We start from the raw sequence: 25,278 nt of genomic DNA, 5'->3' as shown, positions 1-25,278 counted from the left end.
GACTGCCCATTTCGGTGTCCTGCTCCTCTCCAGCCCACTTGAGAGCCGACAAAAGTTTTGCCCACCTGAGGACTGCCGAAAGTTTTGGTGTTCCCTACTTTACAAGGCAGAGGAAGGAGGAAGCTCCCCTCCATCTTGTCCCTCCTTCCTCCGCCCGACACCGCTAGAGCCCTGCTGAGGCTCTCTCTTACAAAACTAATAGACACCAGCTAGACATAATTGACAAGTTTTATCCTGATCTGATTCCATGTTCAAGTTCTTCCATGTTCAAATTCTTCCATGTTCTTAATATGTTTAAGTTCTGTCCAATTACCAAAGATCAGCAGATTTTATTCAATTGTTTAAGTTCTACTAAGGATCACTAGACTCTATCTAATTGCTTAAGTTCTGCCCAACTGCTAAGGTTCATCAAATTTTATTTAATTGTTTAAGCTCTGTTCAATTGCTAAGGTTCACCAGATTCTATTTAACTGTTCTAAGCTCTGTCCAACTGCTACAGTTTCATCTGATTCTATTTAATTGTTTAAGCTCTGTCCAATTGCTAAGGTTCTCTGTCCAATTGCTAAGGTTCATCAGCAATTGCTAAGGTTCATCCAATTTTGCCCAATTGCCAAGCCTATCTAATTGTTTAAGTTCCGCCCAATTGCTAAAGCTCACCAGATTCCATTTAATTAATCTAGTTCTCCCAGATTCTAGTTCACTAGATTCTATTTAATTGTTCTAGCTCTGCCCAATTCCCAAGCCTATTTAATTGTCTAAGTTCCGCCCAATTGCTAAGGTTCACCAGATCCTATTTTAATTGTTTAAGCTCTGCCCAATTCCTAAGATCCACCAGATTCTTTTTAATTATTCTAGTTCTGCCCAATTGCTAAGACTTTCCTCTGTTCCTGCCTCCCAGAGGCTTTCCCAACCCCACCATGAAGCCACACCCGTGGATTTTTCTTCTCCTCCTCTGCTCATCCTCCAATATCACCCTCTGCCTGAAACCCCCCTCTTCCAACTTACCCGACCCCCATTAATGTCAGCATTATTTGCCCAGGCATCAAAATCCCCACGCTATTGCGCACCAGAAATCATCCTTTCAAAAAAAAACCTCGAAGAATCAATCATGCCTCCTTAAAGCCCAATCCCCCTGCCAACCTTCCCAACCATGCCTCTGACTCTCTCACCCCAGTCCCGACACTTTACTGCAATGCCAGATCTGCATGCAACAAAACCCAAATTTTGAAGGACCTACTTGAAGATCTCGACCCCGGATTCCTATTCATCACTGAATCATGGATTGCAAAAGACGACATATTTGCACAAAACGAACTTTGCTCACACAGTTACCAGGGCCTCTTCTCCCTCAGAATTAACCGAAAAGGAGGTGGCTTGGCACTCCTCCACAAATCATTCTTTGATGTCCAGCTTCTTCACCCTCACCCACTGGGTATCCTGCTATTATATTGTCCACCATCCCCCTGGAACAAATCCTCTAAACCCGTCCTTGAGACCATTACAAACGCCTTCCTCAAATTTCAAAGATTACTAATCATTGGGGATATTAATCTCCACCTAAATGATACCACCAACAAAGATGCAACTGATTTCAATAACTTCCTCACTTCTTTAGGCTTCCCCCCCCCGGCACTCTCTCCAACCCATGAAAAAGGGCACACACTGGACATCATCAGTTTCCTAGATCTCACTGATCACAAAACTTTGGTCGGTGACACCCGTTGGGAACATGTCCCCTGGTCCGACCCATTTGCCTCCCCATTTTCATGTCTCACCTCGGGCCCCCTCCTCGTTCCTCATACTCCATTACCTTCCGAAAAAAAATTGCTAATGAACTATTCTGGACCAAATTCCTAAACCTAATTTCCACCATTCCTAGCCCTCCAAACCCTGAATCCAACTGGCACAACTGGATCACCCTCTCTGAGACCACCTACCACTCTCTCGCACCACTATCCACTAAAACTGTCTCCCACAAGGCCTCTTGGTACCTCCCATATCACAGAGAACTGAAACAGAAATGTCGAATACTGGAACGCAAATGGAAAAAATCTAAATCCCCCACTGACAGACATTCCTGGAGGGTTAATATTAAGTCCTACAATACCGAACTAAAAAAAGCAAGGAAGAACTACTACGGTAACAAAATCTCCAGATCCAACAACCAAAGTAATACACTGTTTAACATCTGGCGCTCCATATCCTCTAAACGTGTATCCACCACACTCCCCTCCTCTCCATCTGCCGACGATCTAGAAAAATTATTCAATGAGAATTACGATGCTCATTCCCACTAGCACCCTCTTACAACTCTCTGGTGTCTACCGACTCCAACCTGACTCTAACCGTCGCCAACCATATTCCAGTCGACAGATCCTGGACCGCCTTCGAGCTTGTATCCGATTCCCAGGTCGCTAAACTCTGCCTCAAGTTGAAATCCTGCAACTGTACCTTGGACCCTTTCCCCTCCTACCTATATGAGAAAATTCCCACACAAGCCATTTCATCTCTCACCAAACTTATAAATTCTGCCCTACTTTCAGGTATATTTTCTGCAGAAATGGGACACATTGCCTTATCCCCACTTCTGAAAAAAGCGGATCTAAACCCCTCCACACCAGCCAGCTATCGCCCAATAGCAAATATTCCTCTCCTGACCAAGATGCTGGAGTCCATCAAATCCACCCAACTCTCATCCTATCTTGAGAGATTCTCCATTCTCCTACCCTTCCAACACGGCTTCAGACCCAAATTTAGCACCGAATCCCTTCTGGTCTCATTAATCTCAAAGATCCAACAACTTCACTCTTGCAATAAGTTCGCTGTTCTTCTTCAATTCCACCTTTCTGCGGCTTTTGATATTGTCCATCATGATATACTAATTCTCCAACTTTCTGAAATTGGCATAAACTCAACAGTCCTAGACTGGTTCTCAAAATTCTTACATTCCCGCTCCAACTTCGTTAACATGAATGGCTCCTCATCCCTCTCTTGGAAACCGATTTGTGGAGTTCCCCAGGGTTCACCTCTATCTCCGATTCTTTTCAATGTTTACATAGTAACATAGTAACATAGTAGATGACGGCAGATAAAGACCCGAATGGTCCATCCAGTTTGCCCAACCTGATTCAATTTAAATTTTTTTTAATTTTTTTTTTCTTCTTAGCTATTTCTGGGCGAGAATCCAAAGCTTTACCCGGTACTGTGCTTGGGTTCCAACTGCCGAAATCTCTGTTAAGACTTACTCCAGCCCATCTACACCCTCCCAGCCATTGAAGCCCTCCCCTGCCCATCCTCCTCCAAACGGCCATGCACAGACACAGACCGTACAAGTCTGCCCAGTAACTGGCCTAGTTCAATCTTTAATATTATTTTCTGATTCTAAATCTTCTGTGTTCATCCCACGCTTCTTTGAACTCAGTCACAGTTTTACTCTCCACCACCTCTCTCGGGAGCACATTCCAGGCATCCACCACCCTCTCCGTAAAGTAGAATTTCCTAACATTGCCCCTGAATCTACCACCCCTCAACCTCAAATTATGTCCTCTGGTTTTACCATTTTCCTTTCTCTGGAAAAGATTTTGTTCTACGTTAATACCCTTTAAGTATTTGAACGTCTGAATCATATCTCCCCTGTCTCTCCTTTCCTCTAGGGTATACATATTCAGGGCTTCCAGTCTTTCCTCATACGTCTTCTGGCGCAAGCCTCCTATCATTTTCGTCGCCCTCCTCTGGACAGCCTCAAGTCTTCTTGCGTCTTTCGCCAGATACGGTCTCCAAAACTGAACACAATACTCCAAGTGGGGCCTCACCAATGACCTGTACAGGGGCATCAACACCTTCTTCCTTCTACTGACTACGCCTCTCTTTATACAGCCCAGAATCCTTCTGGCAGCAGCCACTGCCTTGTCACACTGTTTTTTCGCCTTTAGATCTTCGGACACTATCACCCCAAGGTCCCTCTCCCCGTCCGTGCATATCAGCTTCTCTCCTCCAAGCATATACGGTTCCTTCCTATTATTAATCCCCAAATGCATTACTCTGCATTTCTTTGCATTGAATTTTAGTTGCCAGGCATTAGACCATTCCTCTAACTTTTGCAGATCCTTTTTCATATTTTCCACTCCCTCTTCGGTGTCTACTCTGTTACAAATCTTGGTATCATCTGCAAAAAGGCACACTTTTCCTTCTAACCCTTCAGCAATGTCACTTACATACATATTGAACAGAATTGGCCCCAGCACTGAACCCTGAGGGACTCCACTAGTCACCTTTCCTTCCTTCGAGCGACTTCCATTAACCACCACCCTCTGGCGTCTGTCCGACAGCCAGTTTCTGACCCAGTTCACCACTTTGGGTCCTAACTTCAGCCCTTCAAGTTTGTTCAACAGCCTCCTATGAGGAACTGTATCAAAGGCTTTGCTGAAATCCAAGTAAATTACATCTAGCATATGTCCTCGATCCAGCTCTCTGGTCACCCAATCAAAAAATTCAATCAGGTTCGTTTGGCACGATTTACCTTTTGTAAAGCCATGTTGCCTCGGATCCTGTAACCCATTAGATTCAAGGAAATACACTATCCTTTCTTTCAGCAACACTTCCATTATTTTTCCAACAACTGAAGTGAGGCTCACCGGCCTGTAGTTTCCTGCTTCATCCGTGTGACCACTTTTATGAATAGGGACCACATCCGCTCTCCTCCAATCCCCAGGAATCACTCCCGTCTCCAGAGATTTGTTGAACAAGTCTTTAATAGGACTCGCCAGAACCTCTCTGAGATCCCTTAGTATCCTGGGATGGATCCCGTCTGGTCCCATCGCTTTGTCCACCTTCAGTTTTTCAAGTTGCTCATAAACATCCTCCTCCGTGAACGGCGCAGAATCTACTTCATTTTCTCGTGTAACTTTGCCAGACAATCTCGGTCCTTCTCCAGGATTTTCTTCTGTGAACACAGAACAGAAGTATTTGTTTAGCACATTTGCTTTCTCCTCATCACTCTCCACATATTTGTTCCCAGCATCTTTTAGCCTAGCAATTCCATTTTTTATCTTCCTCCTTTCACTAATATATCTGAAAAAATTTTTATCTCCCTTTTTTACATTTTTAGCCATTTGTTCTTCTGCCTGTGCCTTCGCCAAACGTATCTCTCTCTTGGCTTCTTTCAGTTTCACCCTGTAGTCCTTTCTGCTCTCCTCTTCTTGGGTTTTTTTATATTTCATGAACGCCAACTCTTTCGCCTTTATTTTCTCAGCCACTAGGTTGGAGAACCATATCGGCTTCCTTTTTCTCTTGTTTTTATTGATTTTCTTCACATAAAGGTCCGTAGCCATTTTTATCGCTCCTTTCAGCTTAGACCACTGTCTTTCCACTTCTCTTATGTCCTCCCATCCTAACAGCTCTTTCTTCAGGTACTTTCCCATTGCATTAAAGTCCGTACGTTTGAAATCTAGGACTTTAAGTATCGTGCGGCCGCTCTCCACTTTAGCCGTTATATCAAACCAAACCGTTTGATGATCGCTACTACCCAGGTGAGCACCCACTCGAACATTAGAGATACTCTCTCCATTTGTGAGGACCAGATCCAATATCGCTTTTTCCCTTGTGGGTTCCGTCACCATTTGTCTGAGCAGAGCCTCTTGAAAGGCAACCACAATCTCCCTACTTCTTTCCGATTCCGCAGACGGAACATTCCAGTCCGCATCTGGCAGGTTGAAATCACCCAACAGCAGAACCTCCTCTTTCCTTCCAAACATGTTTTCGAAAACATCATAGCATAGAATATTCGATGATTGGTCTTATAACAAATATCCATTACTACTTAGACCATCATAAATCCGTTGCCCTTTTTTCATTAGATTTATCTGCTGCGTTCGATACCATTGACCACGAACTTTTATTAAATTGGTTGAAATCCTTAGGTATAGGTGGTCAAGTCCTGAAATGGTTAACTTCTTTTCTATCAGACCGTTCCTCTAGAGTCAGATTCAATGATGACTATTCCTCATATTATTCCTCAACCTACGGGGTTCCACAAGGGTCTATTCTGTCACCTCTCTTATTTAACATTTTTCTTTCTCCTCTTCTCACTATCTCGCAATCACTGGGCTTTACATCTTTTTCCTATGCAGACGATATTCAACTCCTACATCCTTTCAACCCAAAAAAAGACGAAGAAATAAAAGCCATCAATAAAAAATAGGAATTAATAAAAGACTGGTTAAGCTGTAATAAATTGGCACTGAACATTCAAAAATCTAAAACCATGCTTTTTACCTGGAAAGGAAACTTAACACCAATTCATTCTTGATAATACTCCTCTAGAATCTGTACCTAAGCTGAAAATTCTCGGAGTAGTGGTTGACGTTGACTTATCATTTCACAGTCATATCAGTGAAATAGTTAAATCTTGCTTCCATAGATTACGTCTTATCCGTTCAATTTCCACATTCCTAGATCCTAAATCTGTCAATATATTAATCCATTCTTTAGTCATATCTAAAATTGATTACTGTAATTCTCTTTTAATCAATATAACTCAGAAAGAAAAAAGACGACTTCAGATAATTCAAAATACGGCAATAAAACTAATCCACAAAGCGAAAAAATATGATCATGTCACACCACTAATGATTAAATCACATTGGCTTCCCATCTCCCATCGAATTAACTTTAAAATTCTATTTCTAGTATTTAAAATACTAATCTTCAACGAACCGCAATTTATGTCAAGAATGATTATCCCTTACAATGCCCCACGCTCTCTACGATCATCTTCTTCAAACCTACTAACGATTCCCTCCTTGAAAATCATCGGCACAAGAAGAAATGATATATTTTCCGTTATGGCCCCTAAATTATGGAATTCTCTGCCAAGTTATATTAGAAATGAAAAAGATATTTTATCTTTTAAAAAAAATTTTTAAAACCTTTTTGTTTCAAGACGCTTTTGATGTGTAATATGGCATATCTTGGACCCTTTATATTTTGTTACGATTATCAAACTCATTAATCCCCTTCCCTCCCCATTGTATTTTCCCTTTTATGTAAATTCCAACAGAAAATGAAATTGTAACTTTTCCCTCCTTTCTTCTTTATTCATGTTTGTCTCTATTTCGATTGCTAAAATGTAAACTGATCCATGTAGTTTGTTTTGTGATTGATTTGTCCAATTGTATGTGAGACCACCATCTAGTGGCTTTTAAATTGTACATCGCTTAGAAAATTTGTATAAGCGATTCATCAAACGTTAATAAAACTTGAAACTTGAGATGATGCGGTAACAAACTTAAGGTTTAGTTTAGTTTAGAATAAGTTTCCAGGATATTTATGACAGCAAACATGTTTGAGTACCGTATTTTCGCGGATATAACGCGCGCGTTATACGTGATTTTACGTACCGCGCATACCCCTCGCGCGTTATATGCCTGAGCGCGGTATACAAAAGTTTTTAAACATAGTTCCCACCCCGCCCGACGCCCGATTCACCCCCCCAGCAGGACCGCTCGCACCCCCACCCCGAACGACCGCTCGCACGCGCTCCCACCCGCACCCGCATCCACGATCGGAGCAAGAGGGAGCCCAAGCCCTCTTGCCCGGCCGACTCCCCGACGTCCGATACATCCCCCCCACCGGCAGGACCACTCGCACCCTCACCCCGAAGGACCGCCGACTCCCCAACAATATCGGGCCAGGAGGGAGCCCAAACCCTCCTGGCCACGGCGACCCCCTAACCCCACCCCGCACTACATTACGGGCAGGAGGGATCCCAGGCCCTCCTGCCCTCGACGCAAACCCCCCCCCCCCAACGACCGCCCCCCCCCAAGAACCTCCGCCCGTCCCCCAGCCGACCCGCGACCCCCCTGGCCGACCCCCACGACACCCCCACCCGCCTTCCCCGTACTTTGTGTAGTTGGGCCAGAAGGGAGCCCAAACCCTCCTGGCCACGGCGACCCCCTAACCCCACCCCGCACTACATTACGGGCAGGAGGGATCCCAGGCCCTCCTGCCCTCGACGCAAACCCCCCTCCCTCCAACGACCGCCCCCCCCAAGAACCTCCGACCGACCCGCGACCCCCCTGGCCGACCCCCCCACCCCCCTTCCCCGTACCTTTGGAAGTTGGCCGGACAGACGGGAGCCAAACCCGCCTGTCCGGCAGGCAGCCAACGAAGGAATGAGGCCGGATTGGCCCATCCGTCCTAAAGCTCCGCCTACTGGTGGGGCCTAAGGCGCGTGGGCCAATCAGAATAGGCCCTGGAGCCTTAGGTCCCACCTGGGGGCGCGGCCTGAGACACATGGTCGGGTTTGGCCCATGTGCCTCAGGCCGCGCCCCCAGGTGGGACCTAAGGCTCCAGGGCCTATTCTGATTGGCCCACGCGCCTTAGGCCCCACCAGTAGGCGGAGCTTTAGGACGGATGGGCCAATCCGGCCTCATTCCTTCGTTGGCTGCCTGCCGGACAGGCGGGTTTAGCTCCCGTCTGTCCGGCCAACTTCCAAAGGTACGGGGAAGGGGGGTGGGGGGGTCGGCCAGGAGGGTCGCGGGTCGGTCGGAGGTTCTTGGGGGGGGGCGGTCGTTGGAGGGAGGGGGGTTTGCGTCAAGGGCAGGAGGGCCTGGGATCCCTCCTGCCCGTAATGTAGTGCGGGGTGGGGTTAGGGGGTCGCCGTGGCCAGGAGGGTTTGGGCTCCCTTCTGGCCCAACTACACAAAGTACGGGGAAGGCGGGTGGGGGTGTCGTGGGGGTCGGCCAGGGGGGTCGCGGGTCGGCTGGGGGACGGGCGGAGGTTCTTGGGGGGGGGCGGTCGTTGGGGGGAGGGGGTTTGCGTCGAGGGCAGAAGGGCCTGGGATCCCTCCTGCCCGTAATGTAGTGCGGGGTGGGGTTAGGGGGTCGCCGTGGCCAGGAGGATTTGGGCTCCCTCCTGGCCCAATATTGTCGGGGAGTCGGCGGTCCTTCGGGGTGGGGGTGCGAGTGGTCCTGCCGAGGGGGGAGAAGAATCGGACGTCGAGGGGGGGCATCAGGCTTTCAGGATGGGGACAGGACTTCAAGGGGGGACAGGCAGACCTTCAAGGGGGGACAGGCAGACCTTCAAGGGGGGACAGGACTTCAAGGGGGACAGGCACGGAGAGGCGGGGCAGTGCACCGAAAGTCAGGGCGGGTGAACGGTGAGTCGGGGCAACCAGAGGAGAGTCGGGGAGGGCGAAAGGAGAATCGGGGTGGCCAGAGGAGAGTCGGGGAGAGCGAAAGGAGAGTCGGGGTGGCCAGAGGAGAGTCGGGCAGCATGCGCGTTATATGCCTGAGCGCGGTATAGAAAAGTTTTTGTACATATCATCGTGATTTCTGCGCGCTATACCCCTGTGCGCGTTTTACAATGGTGCGCGTTATATCCGCGAAAATACGGTAGTTTTAAGAAAATGTTGAAGAAATACCTCTTCTGTAAGATGAAATATGGGACTTGATGTATAGTTTTTTTGAGGTGAGGCGCTGGTAGCCTCTTTGTAATTTTAGGAGGCTTTACATTATCACTCTTATGTTTTATTCATGTTTGATTTGTTGTACTGTTTGTGTATATACTCTATTGTGACCCGCCTTGGGAAAGGTGGGGTATAAATGAATACAAATACAAATAATATTGTAGATGAGAAGAAAGTCTGTCACATGTCTACTTCACAGGGACCTTAGTCATTCAGTATTCCTACTTTCATATTTAATTTCATATTACCAATGTCTCTTTGTTGGTGCAGGTGCACAAGGCTGTGGATTGCAATGGGAGGAAATTATCATCAGTCCCAAACAATCTTCCTACCAACATCGAAGAACTTTTCATGGATGCTAACTTTGTGAGGACTCTTAGAAATGGCACTACGCAACAGTATGCAAACTTGTGGAGACTCAGCCTTCAAGGGAACAACTTAGAGTTCATCGAGTCAGGAGCCTTTTCTGGCAATAAGAAACTTAAGGTTCTCTCCCTACAGGATAACTCCATCTTTGTAAACTATCTTATGACAGCAAATGCCCTTCAGTCACTGCCAGCTCTAAAGAAACTGGACTTATCAGGGAACTATCTAACAGAAGAGATGGCAGGCATTCTGTTTCAGAACCTATCATCTTTGGAATCCTTGTCCCTGACCAGAAATTTCATCATGAGGCTAGATTCTACAATCTTTGAAAATCTGGTACAGCTTCAGGAGCTGAGCCTAGAAAAGAATTACATCTATGAAATCGAGGAGGAAGCTTTTGAAAACTTACGGAGACTACAAAGACTTAATCTGGCCTATAATCATATACCCTGCATTGTTAACTTTGATTTGACCAAACTTGAGGTGCTCAATGCTAGCTACAACAACATTGAGTGGTTTCTGACTAAGGACTCAAATGCTAACTTTGAGCTTGAGACACTAGATCTCTCACACAATCAGCTTCTATTCTTTCCACTTTTGCCCAAACACAACAAATTGCGCTCCTTACTGCTGTCAGACAATGAGATGAACTTTTATGCCAATGCATTAAATGCCACAACTTCCAAGGAAGGGCTAGTAAAGTTTATATTTATAAGTAACAATGTTACCAATGTTACTTCTGTTAATCTTTGGGAGGATGTTATTCTAGGGGACTTATCCTCTCTGGAGTTTCTGGATATGAGCAAGAACTTGCTCCAGTACCTGCCTAGTGGATTCCTGGTAAGCATGACTTCCCTGTCCCATCTAAAACTTAATCAGAACTGCTTTCAGATCATTAATTTAAATAACAGAGAACTCCCAGCTACACTTGTTGAACTGGATCTTAGCCAGAACCAACTCGTGGAATTGCAGGTGGATCCCTATTCAGGAAGTATCCTTCCCAATCTTCATTTTTTTAATTTAAGTACCAATAGGTTGAAAAGAATGCCATCTCAATTTTTTATCCATCTAGACAGCATCACTACAGTTGATCTAAGTCATAACCAACTCAACCTCTGTCCCCAGCAAAGCAAGGGCATGGACAGAATCTGTATAGATTTCAGGAATGTAATATCAGTAAGACACCTTTACTTGGCAGGGTGTGACCTGGAGTCAGTGTCTGACCATGCTTTTAGAGGGACTTCACTAGTTAAGTTAGACCTCTCAAGTAATAAGAGAGCACTGTTAAGGGGCATGCGTCCACTGCAGGATATTGCCTTATCATTGCAATATTTATCTCTCAGAAAAACTGGTCTTTCTAATTCTGCAAAGGCTGACTTTTCTAAATTTCAGAACTTGTTAGCACTGGATCTTTCTGATAACTCTTTGACTAGCTTTCCTAGTACTTTAAGCAGCTTGACTCTCCACAGCTTAGATCTTCGGAGAAACCATATCTCCTTCTTTCCACAGTTTATGGTTCATCATCGATTAGGGAAAAGTCTTCATATTATCTACCTCAGTCAAAACCCATATGACTGTTGTAAGCTGGACTGGTTGAATTCCCTCCAGGAGCTCAGAACAGTGCACATAGCTGACAGACAGCAGATTACTTGCAAATTTTCTTCCAAAACTGTGTCTGTAATGGAGCTCCCCAAATCTGTCACCCAGAGCTGTCTGTGGATAACAACAGACATGACCTTGTTATACTTGGTGCTTATCCTTCCAACTTCGTTGACTCTCTTAGTGGCTTTCATTATTCTGGTTTTAAACGTTAAACAGAGACTTTTTAAAATTGTCAAAAGTAGATGGAGAAGGTCTAACAGATATTGATTTTATAACAGTAACAGTATTCCATTATCCACAGCCATACTTTGAATGCATTGATCATGCTGTTGAATTAATTCATGACTTCTATAAATCCATCAAAAACAGATGACTGGTACTATACTATTATGTTTAAAGAGTAAGCCCCTCCACTATGCTGTAGATTCAGTAAATGGTACCTAAATTTGGGCACAATAAAGACTGCTGAGAGCCATTCGATAAATGGCACTCCAAGTTGGGTACCATTTTATAGAATAGTGTATATAGTGTCAGGATCCACACAAGGATGTACACAGCCAAAATCTGGTGTAAATCCTCATGCACAGATTAGGTGTGAATCCTCTGTATTCTATAACACTGCATGCATATTTAGTGAATACTCCTCCCATGGCCACACCCCTATTTCAGTTGCACACTAATGCATTTACCTTGCTGGTCTGCAGTAAAAGGAGCCATAAAAGATTTATGTGTGTATCTTTATTGAATAGTGCAAGATGGGCACATAAATCCAAATTGTTACTAATTAACACCAATAATTGATAGCACCCAATTATTGGCAATAATTGGCTTGTTAGTCAAATTGTACACACAGTTTGGGTGCATGCAATTTTGAGCGCCATATATAAAGTGCAGGGGTATATGACAGAAAATAGTAGTAGTAGTAGTAGAAATCAACCAACAGAAGTGAATTAATGCTTTAAAGTGCTGAAAGAGGAATTGGGAAGCCAAGAATCGTTATTTAATTTAAAACATTATCAGCATTTCACTCCACAAATGTACAAAAGGATAGATTCAGTAGCTGGTGTCAAAATAGCAACACTAAATGATATCCTATAAAGGGTGCCCTTTATAGAATAGTGTGTAGTGCCAGAATCCGTGCCCAACTTTGGGAGCATGGATTTATACCACCTGAAACCAGGTGTAAATCCCAGTGTACAAACTAGGAATGAATCCCCTTAAATCTATAACACTGAATGCATTTTAAGAGAATGTTCCTAACCTACCTATGTTTCCATTGCTATGATATCTTTTTAGATCTGCGCAGAAACACTTAGGCGCTATACTGTATCCAACTTGTTATCCAACTTGTATATCCCCTCGGAATCTTTCCAGCTATATCTCCTCTGTTGGAAAAAAAAAAAAAATTGTATCTTCACTGGAAAATGTCCAGTCAAATCTTTTGTAATCCGCCTTGAACTGCAAGGTATAGGCGGAATAGAAATCCGTAATGTAATGTAATGTAAACTGTAAATCTGCCATTTTTGGTCCATTTTAGCACCTTGCTTTCATCATAATGCTTTTCCATGCTAAAGATCAGCACAGAAATAATGTATACATTAGGTGCCATATACATGTATAGCATTCTCTAGAAAATGTCTACATAGAACACCATATAAAATACAATTATGTAGTCCTATAATACACACAAATACATTAAAATAAGACTTCAAAGCTGGCTCAAGGGATTGAGGCTCCCTGAGCCAACTTTTGTTTTGCAACCCCTTCTTCCACATTAGCACACACCTTCCTCTTTTAGCACTCCTCCCCCACATCATAAGAACTCCCATCTTCGGATCAGACCTTCGGTCCATCAAGTCTGGCGATCCACATACGTGGAGGCCCAGCCAGGTGTACACCTGGCGTAATTTTAGTCACCCATATCCCTCTATGCCTCTCATAAGGAGATGTGCATCTAGTTTGCTTTTAACCCTTTCAGGACCATAAGGATCGTAGGCCAATTTTTGTGGTTTTGACGACATTTTTATGGTAAAAAGGGCTTGCAGATGCCAAAAAATTGATTTTTTTTGTGAAATATCATTATTTTTTTTTAAAAAAATCACACTTCTGGCTTATGGACAGTGTGGCAAGTGAATCTTCTCGTCAATCTGGCAACGACGCTAATGAATGAATGTCGGAACCAGTTTGTTTACATAAAGGCAGTATCATATGGAATCCGTACATATCAAATTTAGAACTGTAGACTATCCCAATCAAAATTTATAGGATTTTAAAGTTATGGGACAAATATGTCCCTTGGTCCTGAAAGGGTTAAATCCTAGAACGGTGGATTTCGCAATAACCTTCTCTGGGAGAGCATTCCAGGTGTCCACCACTCGTTGCGTGAAGCAGAACTTCCTGATATTTGTCCTAGACTTGTCTCCCCTTAGCTTCAGTCCATGTCCTCTTGTCCGTGTCACATTGGACATTGTAAATAATTTTTTTTCCTGCTCTATTTTGTCGATTCCTTTCAGTATTTTGAAAGTCTCGATAATATCCCCTCGCAGTCTCCTTTTCTCAAGGGAGAACAATCCCAGTCTCTTAAGTTGTTCCTCGTATTCCAAGTTCTCCATACCTTTTATTAGCTTTGTTGCTCGTCTTTGCACCCTCACCAGCAGTTTTATATCCTTCTTTAGGTTGGGAGACCAATGTTGGACACAGTATTCCAAGTGTGGTCTGACCATTGCCCTATAAAGCGGCATTATATAACTTTCTCTGATCTACTCGCGATTCCTTTCTTTATCATGCCTAACATTCTATTTGCTTTCTTTGCTGCTGCCACGCATTGTGCCGACGGTTTCAGGGTACACCCAGGTCCTTTTCTTGTTCACTCTTACCCAGAATTGCACCTGACATTCTATACTCGTGTTCCTTGTTCTTTCTGCCTAAATGCATCACTTTGCACTTTTCCACATTAAACTTCATCTCCCTTTTAGCCAGCACACCAACCTGTATAACCCCAACCCCTATCGTATTTTTCGCTTCATAAGACACACCTGACCATAAGATGCACCCAGATTTAGAGGAGGAAAACAAGAAAAAAAACATTCTGAATCAAATTCTCCCTGTCAGGCTCTGCACCCAACCCCACACTCCTTGCCAGGCTCTGCACCCTGTCCTCCCTCCCTGCCAGGTTCTGTACCCTGTCTCCCCTCCTCTCTGGTGGTCTAGTGGTAGGCCGGGGCAAGGCACAGGGCAGGCAAGCCTAGTGGCAGGTCCAGCGCTGTATCGACATCGCTCCTAGCTGGAAGCTTTTCAAAACCCAGACAAAGTGCCAGGTTTTGAAAAGCCATCCGGATGCCAGGACATGTCCTCTAAAAGGAGGACAGGTCTGGTAACCCTACCCCCACCCTCACAGTTTGCAGCCTTAACTATTCTCAATGGTATAGCCAGCTAGAAATATATGCAAGGCTGGGACAGAGAGGTTAGCTTAAGCAGCCATCTTGTGATCAGTCACATGACGTCTCTCAATTTTACTCTTTTGTGATCTGCTTTAAGCCACATCTAGGTAAAGTACCCTCACCCTCACAGTTTGCAGCCTTAACTATTTTCGATGGTATAGCCAGCTTCTTGAGTGCAATAGAGGGGGATACACATTCAGTCAGATATTGTGGGTCATGTGATTACTATGTAACAACTAATTTTAGGGTAAATGACCATAAATAAACACAACAGACACTCTATGAAAGCAGCTGCCAAAGAGCTATTTTTTCTTGTCTCTTTAGTAACTTCTGTCCATCTCACATTTCTTCTCTATCCATGTCCACCATCTTCCTCCTGCAGCCTTATCTGTCCTATGTAACAAACATCTCCCGTCTATATCCTATTCCTTTCCTTCCTCCTGTTTCTACATCTGTCCTCTCATATTCAGCATTTTCCTTCTGTTTGTGTGTCTTGTCATGTTCTGCATTTCATCCTCTTTCTCCCTGTCCCTCCCTCTACCCCTGTGATCAGCATTGCCCCTCTGTGTCTCTATCCCTTCTTCTTCCATGCCCACCATCTCCTATGTCTCCCAGTCCCTCCCCCCCCCCCCCCCCGGGATTAGTATATTCCACTATTGTTTTCCACTCCTCAACTCCCTCATAGTTCAGAACATAAAATGTTATTTTACTTTATGGAAACTGCAAATAAGACCTTATTTTGAATTTTCCGCTTTCAAATTATTGGTCCAACCACTATTGCTTAGTCTCCTAGATCAGTGGTTCACAACCCTGTCCTGGAGGACTAACAGGCCAATCGAGTTTTCAAGCTAGCCCTAATGAATATGCATGAGAGAGATTTGCATATAATGGAAGTGACAGGCATGCAAATCTGCTCCATGCATATTCATTAGGGCTATCCTGAAGACCCGATTGGCCTGGTAGGCCACCAGGACAGGGTTGGGAACCACTGTCCTAGACTATTGAAATATTGCTTATTTATCAATCACCAAGAAAGAATTATTGAGATTATCATTGATATAGAACATGGCTGTTAGACTGATCTATGGATTGAAGAAGTACGATCATGTTACTACATTTTACTGTGAGCTGCATTGGTTGCCTGTGGAGGCTCGGGTATTGTTTAAGTTGGGATGTTTTTGTTACAAGGTCTTATATGGTGCAGCCCCTACTTATCTTGTTAATAATTTATCTATAGCTATGCACAAATACAGCAGAAAAACCCATGCTCTATTTAATTTTCCATCTGTAAAAGCAGTGTTTTTCAACCTTTTTTGGGCAAAGGCACACTTGTTTCATGAAAAAAATCACGAGGCACACCACCATTAGAAAATGTTAAAAAATTTAACTCTCTGCCTATATTGACTATATATAAAGTAATTCTCTTGAATAGGAATCAAATAAACACAAAGAAAGTATTTTATAATTACTTTATTACGAAATAAAAATTATAAAATACTTTATTCAGTGCGAAACCTGGGCCTGTTTGGCTGAACACAAAGCTGATATTCTGGCTGGAATCGAAGAAAGACACACACGTAGCTCTTCGTCAACAGCTCTGAGTCTCTCTCTGTATTTGGTTTTTATAGCATACAAAAATAGACAAATATACCCTCCATCCTTTTTATTAAACCACAATAGCAGTTTTTAGCGCAGGGAGCTGAGCTGAATGCCCAGCGCTGCTCTTGACGCTCATAGGCTCCCTGCGCTAAAAACCACTATTGCGGTTTAGTAAAAGGGGACCATATTGTAAAATATAGACAGCAGATATAAATTCAGAACTGTGCATAGTAAGTGAAGGGAAGTTTTCATCTCTGGGAATTTACCCAGTTAACTATTAAGTTATTTGGGCAAATTCCTTTGAAAACTGTGGTAATACTGCCTCCACTTTGCTAAATTTAAAATAAAATCATTTTTCCTACCTTGTCTGGTGATTTCTGGTTGCACTTTCTTCTTCTGACTGTGCATCCAATCTTTCTTCCCTTCTATCTGCCTGTATGCTTTCTCTCCTCCACACCTCATTCCCTCCCCCAACTTTTTCTTCCTCTCTCCCTGACCTTTCTTTCTTTTTTTCTGTTTCTCTTCTTTCCTTCTGTTTCCCTGCCTGCCCCCTTTCTTTCTTTCTCCCTGCCGTTCCCCAAGCCACTGCCACTGCCGCTGCCATCGGGGAACAGGACCCACCAATGGATAACAGGCCCCAAAGCCGACGCCGACGCATGCTCTCCCTGACGTCAGTTCTGCAATCGGAGAGGAAGTTCCGCCCAGCCAGGCAGCGATTGGCTGGCCCGAACTTCCTTTCCGACTGCAGAATTGACGTCGGGGAGAAGAAGACTTATCGGCTCGATAGATTAGATCGCCAAGACAAAGTGAGTCCTGGGTGATCGACTCACTTTGCCTTGGCGAGCTACTGGCGCCCCTGCCTCGGGCCCCCTGTCAGCTCCGGGCCCGGCGGCCCTGCGGCACACCAGGCAACATCTCGCGGCACACTAGTGTGCTGCGGAACAGCGGTTGAAAAACACTGTGTAAAAGGATGTAAAAGTAAGAAATTCCTACATTGTACTCTAGCATCTCAGGCAGCTTCTCATGAGAGAGAATTTTGATCATTGTTGCTTATAACTGTTTCCTGTAGACATTTTAGAAAACAGCTAAAAACTTATCTTTATTCCAAGGACCTGACCACTTGATTCATCTAATTACATGACTATGTTTAATGTTTTACTCTTTTGTAAACTGCGTAGAACTTTTGGTAATGCGGTCTAAGAGCACAATGTTATGTTATGTATGACTCTCTCCCGGGTATTCAGCGTCTTTCCCCTTTTCTTCTATCCAGCACGGAAGGAAGGAGCAGGCTCAGGGGAGCCACAGTCCAGCAGCCCGTGTGCTGTTCCGCATGCCTGCCATCCAGCCATCCCCCTTTCTGAGCAGCACGCGCTAGGTGAAATCCTGTGGCGGCCGTAAGCCACTTCCGCCCGGGTCTCACTCGGTCACTTCCGTCACTCACCAATGCCTTAGAGCCAGTGTTGTCTCCCAAGAGCATCAGGGTCAGTCATGTGTGCACAGGGGAGGCAGCAGACGAGGACTGGACGGCGTGGGCCACCGGGAAGAAGAAGACCTGGTGCGAAGAGCTGGGACTCGTGGCAGGTGGCCAAGCTTGAGGTGGAAACGGCTCCGCGGGCAGGTGGGCTGGTAGAACTAGCTGCCGAGAAAGGGGCTGTTCCCGAACCGTGATCTGGCTCAAATGCAGTTCTGCTGACCTCCGAGCAACTAATCAGAATGGTGGGTGGTGGTCCTCATATGCGCTCAGCACTGTGGGAGTGAGGAAGGCTGCTGGTGGAAGTACTGGATTGCTGGGATGCGAGGCTGTCCGCATCCGGGCTCTGTGGATGACATCACCCATATGTTGAGAATAGCTGCCTGCTGTCCCTGGATAACAACTGTTACGATAAGTAATTATGCTTTTTAGCCCTCCTGGTACAACAAACAAATATGGGACATTTCCTCTCTATGCCACCCAGATGGTTCTTGGCTTTCTTTTAGTGAGTTACTCCCTCACATCCTTTCAGTTTTACCAGTGGTTACAGCTGAGGTCATCCATCAAGAAATCAGGATTCAATCCTGTAGTTTCTAGTCATATTCCTACACTTTTTGTCTTCTCTGAACAATACCTCACTCTGGGTCACACTGCTTCCAGATTTTATAAGCTACTTAAACACATTCATTCCAGTCCTGTTTCATCTCTGAAAAGAGCATGGGAAGATGACTTTGGTGCTCCCATTTCTGATTTTGATTGGTCTTCTTTTTTAAAATCCGTGTTTCGCTTATCCAGATGAGCTTCTCTTTTGCAAAGTATGTTTTTCCTTCTACATAGGGCACAATGGACCCCTATCAGATCCCATCAAATTAATCCTTTCTCTAAACACTGTTGGACTTGCCAAATGGAGATTGGCTCGTTGAGACACTTATTTTTTTTATTGTCCCTCTATCCAACCTTACTGGAAATCTATATGGGACACTGTATTTCACATTGATGTAATACTTTCTTATCAGATGCTTTTGTTAAAATCTGCGCTCCCATGTGATCTGTCTCCAGATGATGCTTCTTTATTTGATATTTTACTCACTTTAGCTCTTAAAATTTTCCTTAACTCTTGGAGAGATTTATCTCATGTTTCTCATGTACAATGGTGGAACCTGGTGTGTCTTACATGGTGTGTCTTACATATAGATTTGAAGCATATTTAGCTAAGAAAACTAATAGATTTCATCAGTTTCAATGACTTTGGAACTCTCTTAAAGTATATATACAAAGCTCTGATTCTTGATTAGATATTTCTCCTTTATTATATAATTTACCTTTTACCCCTTTTCTTTCTTTTGTTTCATTTTTACTTTTATTATTTCTACTTTTATTGTATCATTCTTTTGATTCATGCTGCATATGACTACTACAGTTACACTATTGAGGAAGTTATACTATTATTATGTTTATTGCTGACAATATAAATTTATCAGGTTTTTTTTTCTTATGGCGTTTTCCAATACAAATTGCTTATGTATATGTAGTTCATGTTACTGTAAATTTTTCCTTTATGCAAAAATTTAGAATAAACCTTGACTCAAAAACCCCTCAAAAGAGTAAAATTGGGTCATAATCCCAATAATTACAATATCACCAAATAAATTGACCACCTAATTCAAATATGTTAAATATAGCCTAATTTCTTAACAAATAGAGATCAAATAAATCACATACATAAGATTTTACAAGTCTCCTGAATTTGAAATAACACTTGGTTGCTCTAATACTATGGGGTCCTTTTACTAAGGTGCGCTAGTGCATCTTAGCGTGTGCTAAATGCTAACGTGTGCTAACGCATCCATTATATCTTATGGACGTGTTAGCATTTAGTGCACGCTAAGATGCACTAGCGTGCCTTAGTAAAAGGATCCCTATGTGATAGTTTGTTCTACAATAAATCAAAATGAGGGGGAAAAAATTCCACAAGAAAAATGCAGAAAACAATAGAATCAAAATGCACAGTACCTATTTGAATACAGGACCATATTGAAAAGCAGCATGGTGCTCGACAACTGTGTTTTTCTTTTTTTTTTTCCATGAAAGTTTATTTATTTTTTCATACAAAGTGAACAAGAACAAAAAAGAAATAAAATATACATAGGCACATTGCAATTACAGTAATATCCAATAGTTCAAGAAAGATTTTCAACACACTATTGGTAGGATTGTATAGCTAGATGATTATAATAAGACAATTATAATAATTATAATAAATATGTATTGGGCAAGATTATATATTAGTAGTGTGTAGATAAGTATACAAAAGAGACCAACATTTATTTGTAGATCTGAGCTGACCTTTACGTTCTGATAGGGCTAATTCAAATTTGTGATGTTGCAATACTAAATTCCACCAATGTTGGACATGGCGTGAGATCGAGGATTTCCAGTTGTAGAGTTTTACAAATCATTTCAAAGTACCCTATTACCTCATTTATTAAATTTATATCAGGTTCAACTGACTAAAGGTTGCATTACAGGTACTATGGCAGAATCATTAACTATTGTTTTGCCGAAGCCAAATAAAGATCCTATGTTGGTTTCAAATTATAGGCCTATTTCGTTAATTAATGTAGATGGCAAACTGTTGACTAAGTTATTGGCTTTGCGCTTGGCCAAGGCTCTCCCTTATATTATTGGTATTCCCCCATCGGGATTTGTTGCTCAAAGACATTATTTAAATAACACCAGGCTGGCTTTTCACATGTTAAATTTAACAAAAGCCATGGATGATCCAGCCTTCTCTGTATCCTTGGACTTGATGGAACGAGGGTCTGATCCGGAGATGGCAGTACTTATGTTCTTTGATTGGGTAGAATGGACCTTTATGTATCAAGCAATGGATTGGTTTGGTATTGGTTCAGGATTTATACAAATGATTCAAACCTTGTATAGTTCCCCTTCCACCAGATTATATATAAATAATACTTTTTCAGAACGTTTCTGTCTGGAGAGGGGAGTTAGACAAGGATGTCCATTATCTCCTTTGCTGTTTGATATTGTTTAGGCCTTCTGGATCTCACCCTCACCGAGAATCTCGGAGAAGGTGAGATCCAGAAGGTCTTGAGCATGCGCAGATGCTCAAGGCACAGCAGCAGCCCAGCAAAACAACGGCGGCAGGCACTTTCTAACACCGGCGACGCACAGGTAAGGACAGGGCCAGTCAGTGTGGGGGAGGGAGGCGGTCGCGAAGGGAGGGAGCAGCGCCGGTGGCCTCGGGGGGAGCATGGGAGTCGGGGTGAGTCATAAGAACATAAGCAGTGCCTCCGCCGGGTCAGACCATAGGTCCATCCTGCCCGGCAGTCCGCTCCCGCGGTGGCCCAAACAGGTCACGACCTGTCTGAATCACCAGAAGGGGCTCCCTTGCCACCTTGGTTTCTCATTGAAGTCCTATCTTCCCATCGTAGTCCTAACCCTCCGGTCTTGCACATGCACGACCTGTTGGGTTTCTATACTTATTACCTGGTTAGCTTTCTATACCTGTGTTACATCCCAGCACCTTTCTCAGTATCCCATGATCCCTTTATCCCTCAGGAATCCGTCCAATCCCTGTTTGAATCCCTGTACCGTACTCTGCCTGATCACTTCCTCCGGTAGCGCATTCCAAGTGTCCACGACCCTTTGGGTGAAAAAAAACTTCCTTGCATTTGTTTTGAACCTATCTCCCTTCAGTTTCTCCGAATGCCCCCTCGTACTTGTTGTCCCCTTCAGTCTGAAGAATCTGTCCCTATCCACCCTCTCTATGCCCCTCATGATCTTGAAGGTCTCTATCATATCTCCCCTGAGCCTCCTTTTTTCCAGAGAGAAGAGCCCCAGCCTATCCAACCTCTCGGCGTATGGGCAGTGTTCCAGCCCTTTTACCAGTTTCGTTGCTCTCCTTTGGACTCTCTCAAGTACCGCCATGTCCTTCTTGAGGTGTGGCGACCAATACTGAACGCAGTATTCCAGATGTGGACGCACCATCGCTCGATACAATGGCATGATGACTTCCCGCGTCCTGGTTGTTATGCCCCTCTTTATGATGCCCAGCATCCTGTTGGCTTTTTTCGAGGCTGCTGCGCACTGTGCAGATGGCTTCAGTGATGCATCCACCAGCACACCCAAGTCTCTCTCAAGTCTGCTGTCTCCCAACAATGCCCCCCCAATTTGTAGTTGAACAACGGGTTCTTTTTCCCTTGCATGACCTTGCATTTTTCCACGTTAAAGCGCATTTGCCATTTGTTTGCCCAGTCTTCCAGCTTGTCCAGGTCCCTTTGCAGGTCCTCACACTCCTCCCTGGACCTAACTCTACCGCACAGTTTGGTATCGTCTGCAAATTTTATAACCTCGCACTTTGCCTCCTTTTCCAGGTCATTGATAAATATGTTGAAGAGTAACGGCCCCAGCACCGATCCCTGTGGCACACCGCTCGTGACTCCCCGCCAGTCAGAATATTGGCCCTTCACTCCGACCCTCTGCAGTCTACCCGACAACCAGTGCTTGATCCATCTGTGCACATCCCCTCCCACCCCATGGTTCCATAGCTTCCTAAGCAGCCTTTCATGTGGCACCTTGTCGAAAGCCTTTTGAAAATCGAGGTAAATGATGTCTATGGGTTCCCCATTGTCCACCCGACTGCTTATTCCCTCAAAGAAGTACAGAAGGTTCGTTAGGCACGACCTTCCCTTACAGAATCCGTGCTGGCTTGTTCTCAGTAGGCCATTCCTCTCGATGTGCTCGCAAATGCTGTCCTTGATCATAGCTTCCACCATCTTCCCTATAATTGAAGTCAGGCTCACCGGCCTGTAGTTCCTGGGGTCACCCCTCGATCCCTTCTTGAAGATAGGTGTGACATTCGCCAATTTCCAGTCCTCTGGTACCTCACCAGTTTTCAAGGATAGGTTGCAAACATGCTGGATTGTGCCTGCTATTTCTTGTCTTAGTTCCTTTCAGAACCCTTGGGTGGATCCCGTCCGGGCCTGGTGATTTACCGCATTTTAACCTGTCTATCTGTTTGAGGACATCCTCCTTACTTACCTCTATGTGCTCCAATTTTTCAGCCTGTTCCCCACTCATGAGCTCCTCTGAGTCCGGTATATTAGATGTGTCTTTGCTCGTGAAAACCGACGAGAAGAACGTGTTCAACCTCTCAGCTACCTCTTTATCCTCCTTATTCACTCCCTTCCTATCCCCATCGTCCAACGGCCCCACCTCCTCTCTCGCTGGTCGCTTCCCCTTTACGTAACTGAAGAATGCCTTGAAGTTCTTCGCCTCCCTGGCCAGCCCCTCTTCGTAGTTCCCTTTTGCTTTTCTGGAGGAGTGGGCCAAAAAGTGGCAAATGAGCTTCAACATAGGGAAATGCAAGGTCATGCATATAGGGAAAAAGAACCCGATGTTCACTTACAAAATGGGGGGATCACCGCTAGGGGTGAGTAACCTTGAAAGAGACCTGGGAGTGATGGTAGACACATCATTGAAGGCGTTGGCGCAGTGCGCCACAGCCTCAAGGAAGGCGAACAAAATGTTGGGAATCATTAAGAAGGGTATCACGACCAGGACGAAGGATGTCATCCTACCACTGTATCGTGCAATGGTGCGCCCGCACCTGGAGTACTGTGTCCAGTACTGGTCGCCGTACCTCAAGAAGGACATGGTGGTACTTGAGAGAGTCCAGAGAAGAGCGACTAAACTAATAAAGGGTATGGAGGACCTCTCATATACTGATAGACTGAAAAAGCTGGGGCTTTTCTCCCTGGAAAAGTGGAGACTTAGAGGAGACATGATAGAAACCTTCAAGATCATGAAGGGCATAGAAAGAGTAGACAGGGACAGATTCTTCAAATTATGGGGAACCACAAGCACAAGGGGACACTCAGAGAAATTGAAAGGGGGAAGGTTTAGAACAAACGCCAGGAAGTTCTTTTTCACCCAGAGGGTGGTGGAACGCGCTACCGGAGGACGTGATAAGCAGGAGCACGCTACAAGGCTTCAAGGAAGGTTTGGATAGGTACCTGGAAGACAAAGGGATTGAAGGGTACAGATAGGAGTAGAGATAGTTTATAGGGATAGGATTAGAGGATTAGAAGCAGTTACAAAATTAGACAGGGACACTGTTCAGGCAATTAGGCCTGATGGGCTGCTGCGGGAGTGGACCGCTGGGTGAGATGGACCTCTGGTCTGCCTCAGCGGAGGCAACTTCTTATGTTCTTATGCACTTATGTATGGCTTAAAAATGAATAAAGATGTTTTTAAAAAAGGAAAGAATCAATTCTATGCAATTATCAATAATATGTCAAAAAGTTTCTTATCTGAATCTATTAAGCTGTGTTGAGAGTGCGATTTAAATATCACTATAGATAAAGATAAATTGCAATCTAACTGAAAGATTTTTTCATTATAGTCCATATATCCATCCAAAAGAAATATACCAAGGAACAAATCGAACATCATATGAATTAATGAACCTGGTTGGGTCTCACAGTTCCAGCAAACATTGGAGGACAAAAGGCCAGCAATTTTAAGTTTGTGAGTGGTCCATAGCGCTTTGTGGTCTAAAAATTACATAGATTGTAGTGTGTTTGCTGATGACAGAGATCGTAATGATTTAGACCAAAGGAGTGCCCAGGCTTGATCATCTAGCTCAAATGTTCTTTAACCACCGGTCCGCAGAAAATTCCTGCCAGTCCGCGCATGGCCGGTGAGATCACCGCGGTTAAATTTCCTGCCAACTGCGGTGTGTTGGTGGAAGGCTGCTGTTCCACCCAGCCTTGGGCGATCAAGACAGGCTGCCAACGTCGGGGCCTTCCCTCTGTGAATCTCGCCTATGTGGAAACAGGAAGTTGAAAGAAAATAGGTGGGACTTAGAGAGGGAAGGTCCCGATGTCAGCAGTCTGTCTTGATCGCCACCCCTGCCGAGTCGCCGAAGAGGGCCGCGGGAAAGTTGTAGGTGGAAGGGAAAGAGCTGCAGATACAGGTGCAGGTGGAAGGGAGATGGTCAGTGTGTGCAGGGCCAGCGTGTGGATTGGGGCCATCGGCAGCGTCTGGGCTGAGAGTCCACCCATGTGCGGGATGAGTGCACATACCCAGTGGTTGAGAGGGTGCCCCTAGGTGCAGCAGGTTGAGTGCATGCGGCTGCGGGGTCATGCTGTGTTCGCTAGCTGCCACCGGGTTGTTGACAGTGTCCACTTGTGAAAGAGTGGTGCGGCGCTGGCCCTGAGCTTTCCTGTCTATGGGCCACTCACTCATGGAGACTCGATGGTAGGGCGGCAGGGCCTTCGGTGCAACGCTGTTTGTTCCGGCTTGGGGGG

The 25,278-nt window shown here is 44.6% G+C and overlaps 1 protein-coding gene across 3 annotated transcripts in view; it reads left to right on the top strand.

Annotated features, from left to right (window-relative positions):
- The window catches only part of NRROS (negative regulator of reactive oxygen species), a 144,240-nt gene extending 124,869 nt beyond the window's left edge, over window positions 1-19,371 (top strand). For 2 of the 3 annotated variants that reach the window (XM_033958992.1, XM_033958993.1), the window contains one exon: window positions 9,737-12,816. In XM_033958992.1, coding sequence (XP_033814883.1) covers window positions 9,737-11,701 — 1,965 coding nt within the window. In that variant the 3' untranslated portion in view covers window positions 11,702-12,816. Of the gene's footprint in view, window positions 1-9,736; window positions 12,817-17,743 lie in introns of those variants that run through there. The other variant, XM_033958994.1, reaches the window with a different exon arrangement.
- The last annotated feature ends 5,907 nt before the right edge of the window (window positions 19,372-25,278 follow it).

Source organism: Geotrypetes seraphini, chromosome 9, assembly GCF_902459505.1.
Source record: "Geotrypetes seraphini chromosome 9, aGeoSer1.1, whole genome shotgun sequence".
Lineage (NCBI taxonomy): Eukaryota > Metazoa > Chordata > Amphibia > Gymnophiona > Dermophiidae > Geotrypetes > Geotrypetes seraphini.
Note: the sequence above shows the minus strand (reverse complement) of the source record. Positions and strands in the feature narration are given on the sequence as shown.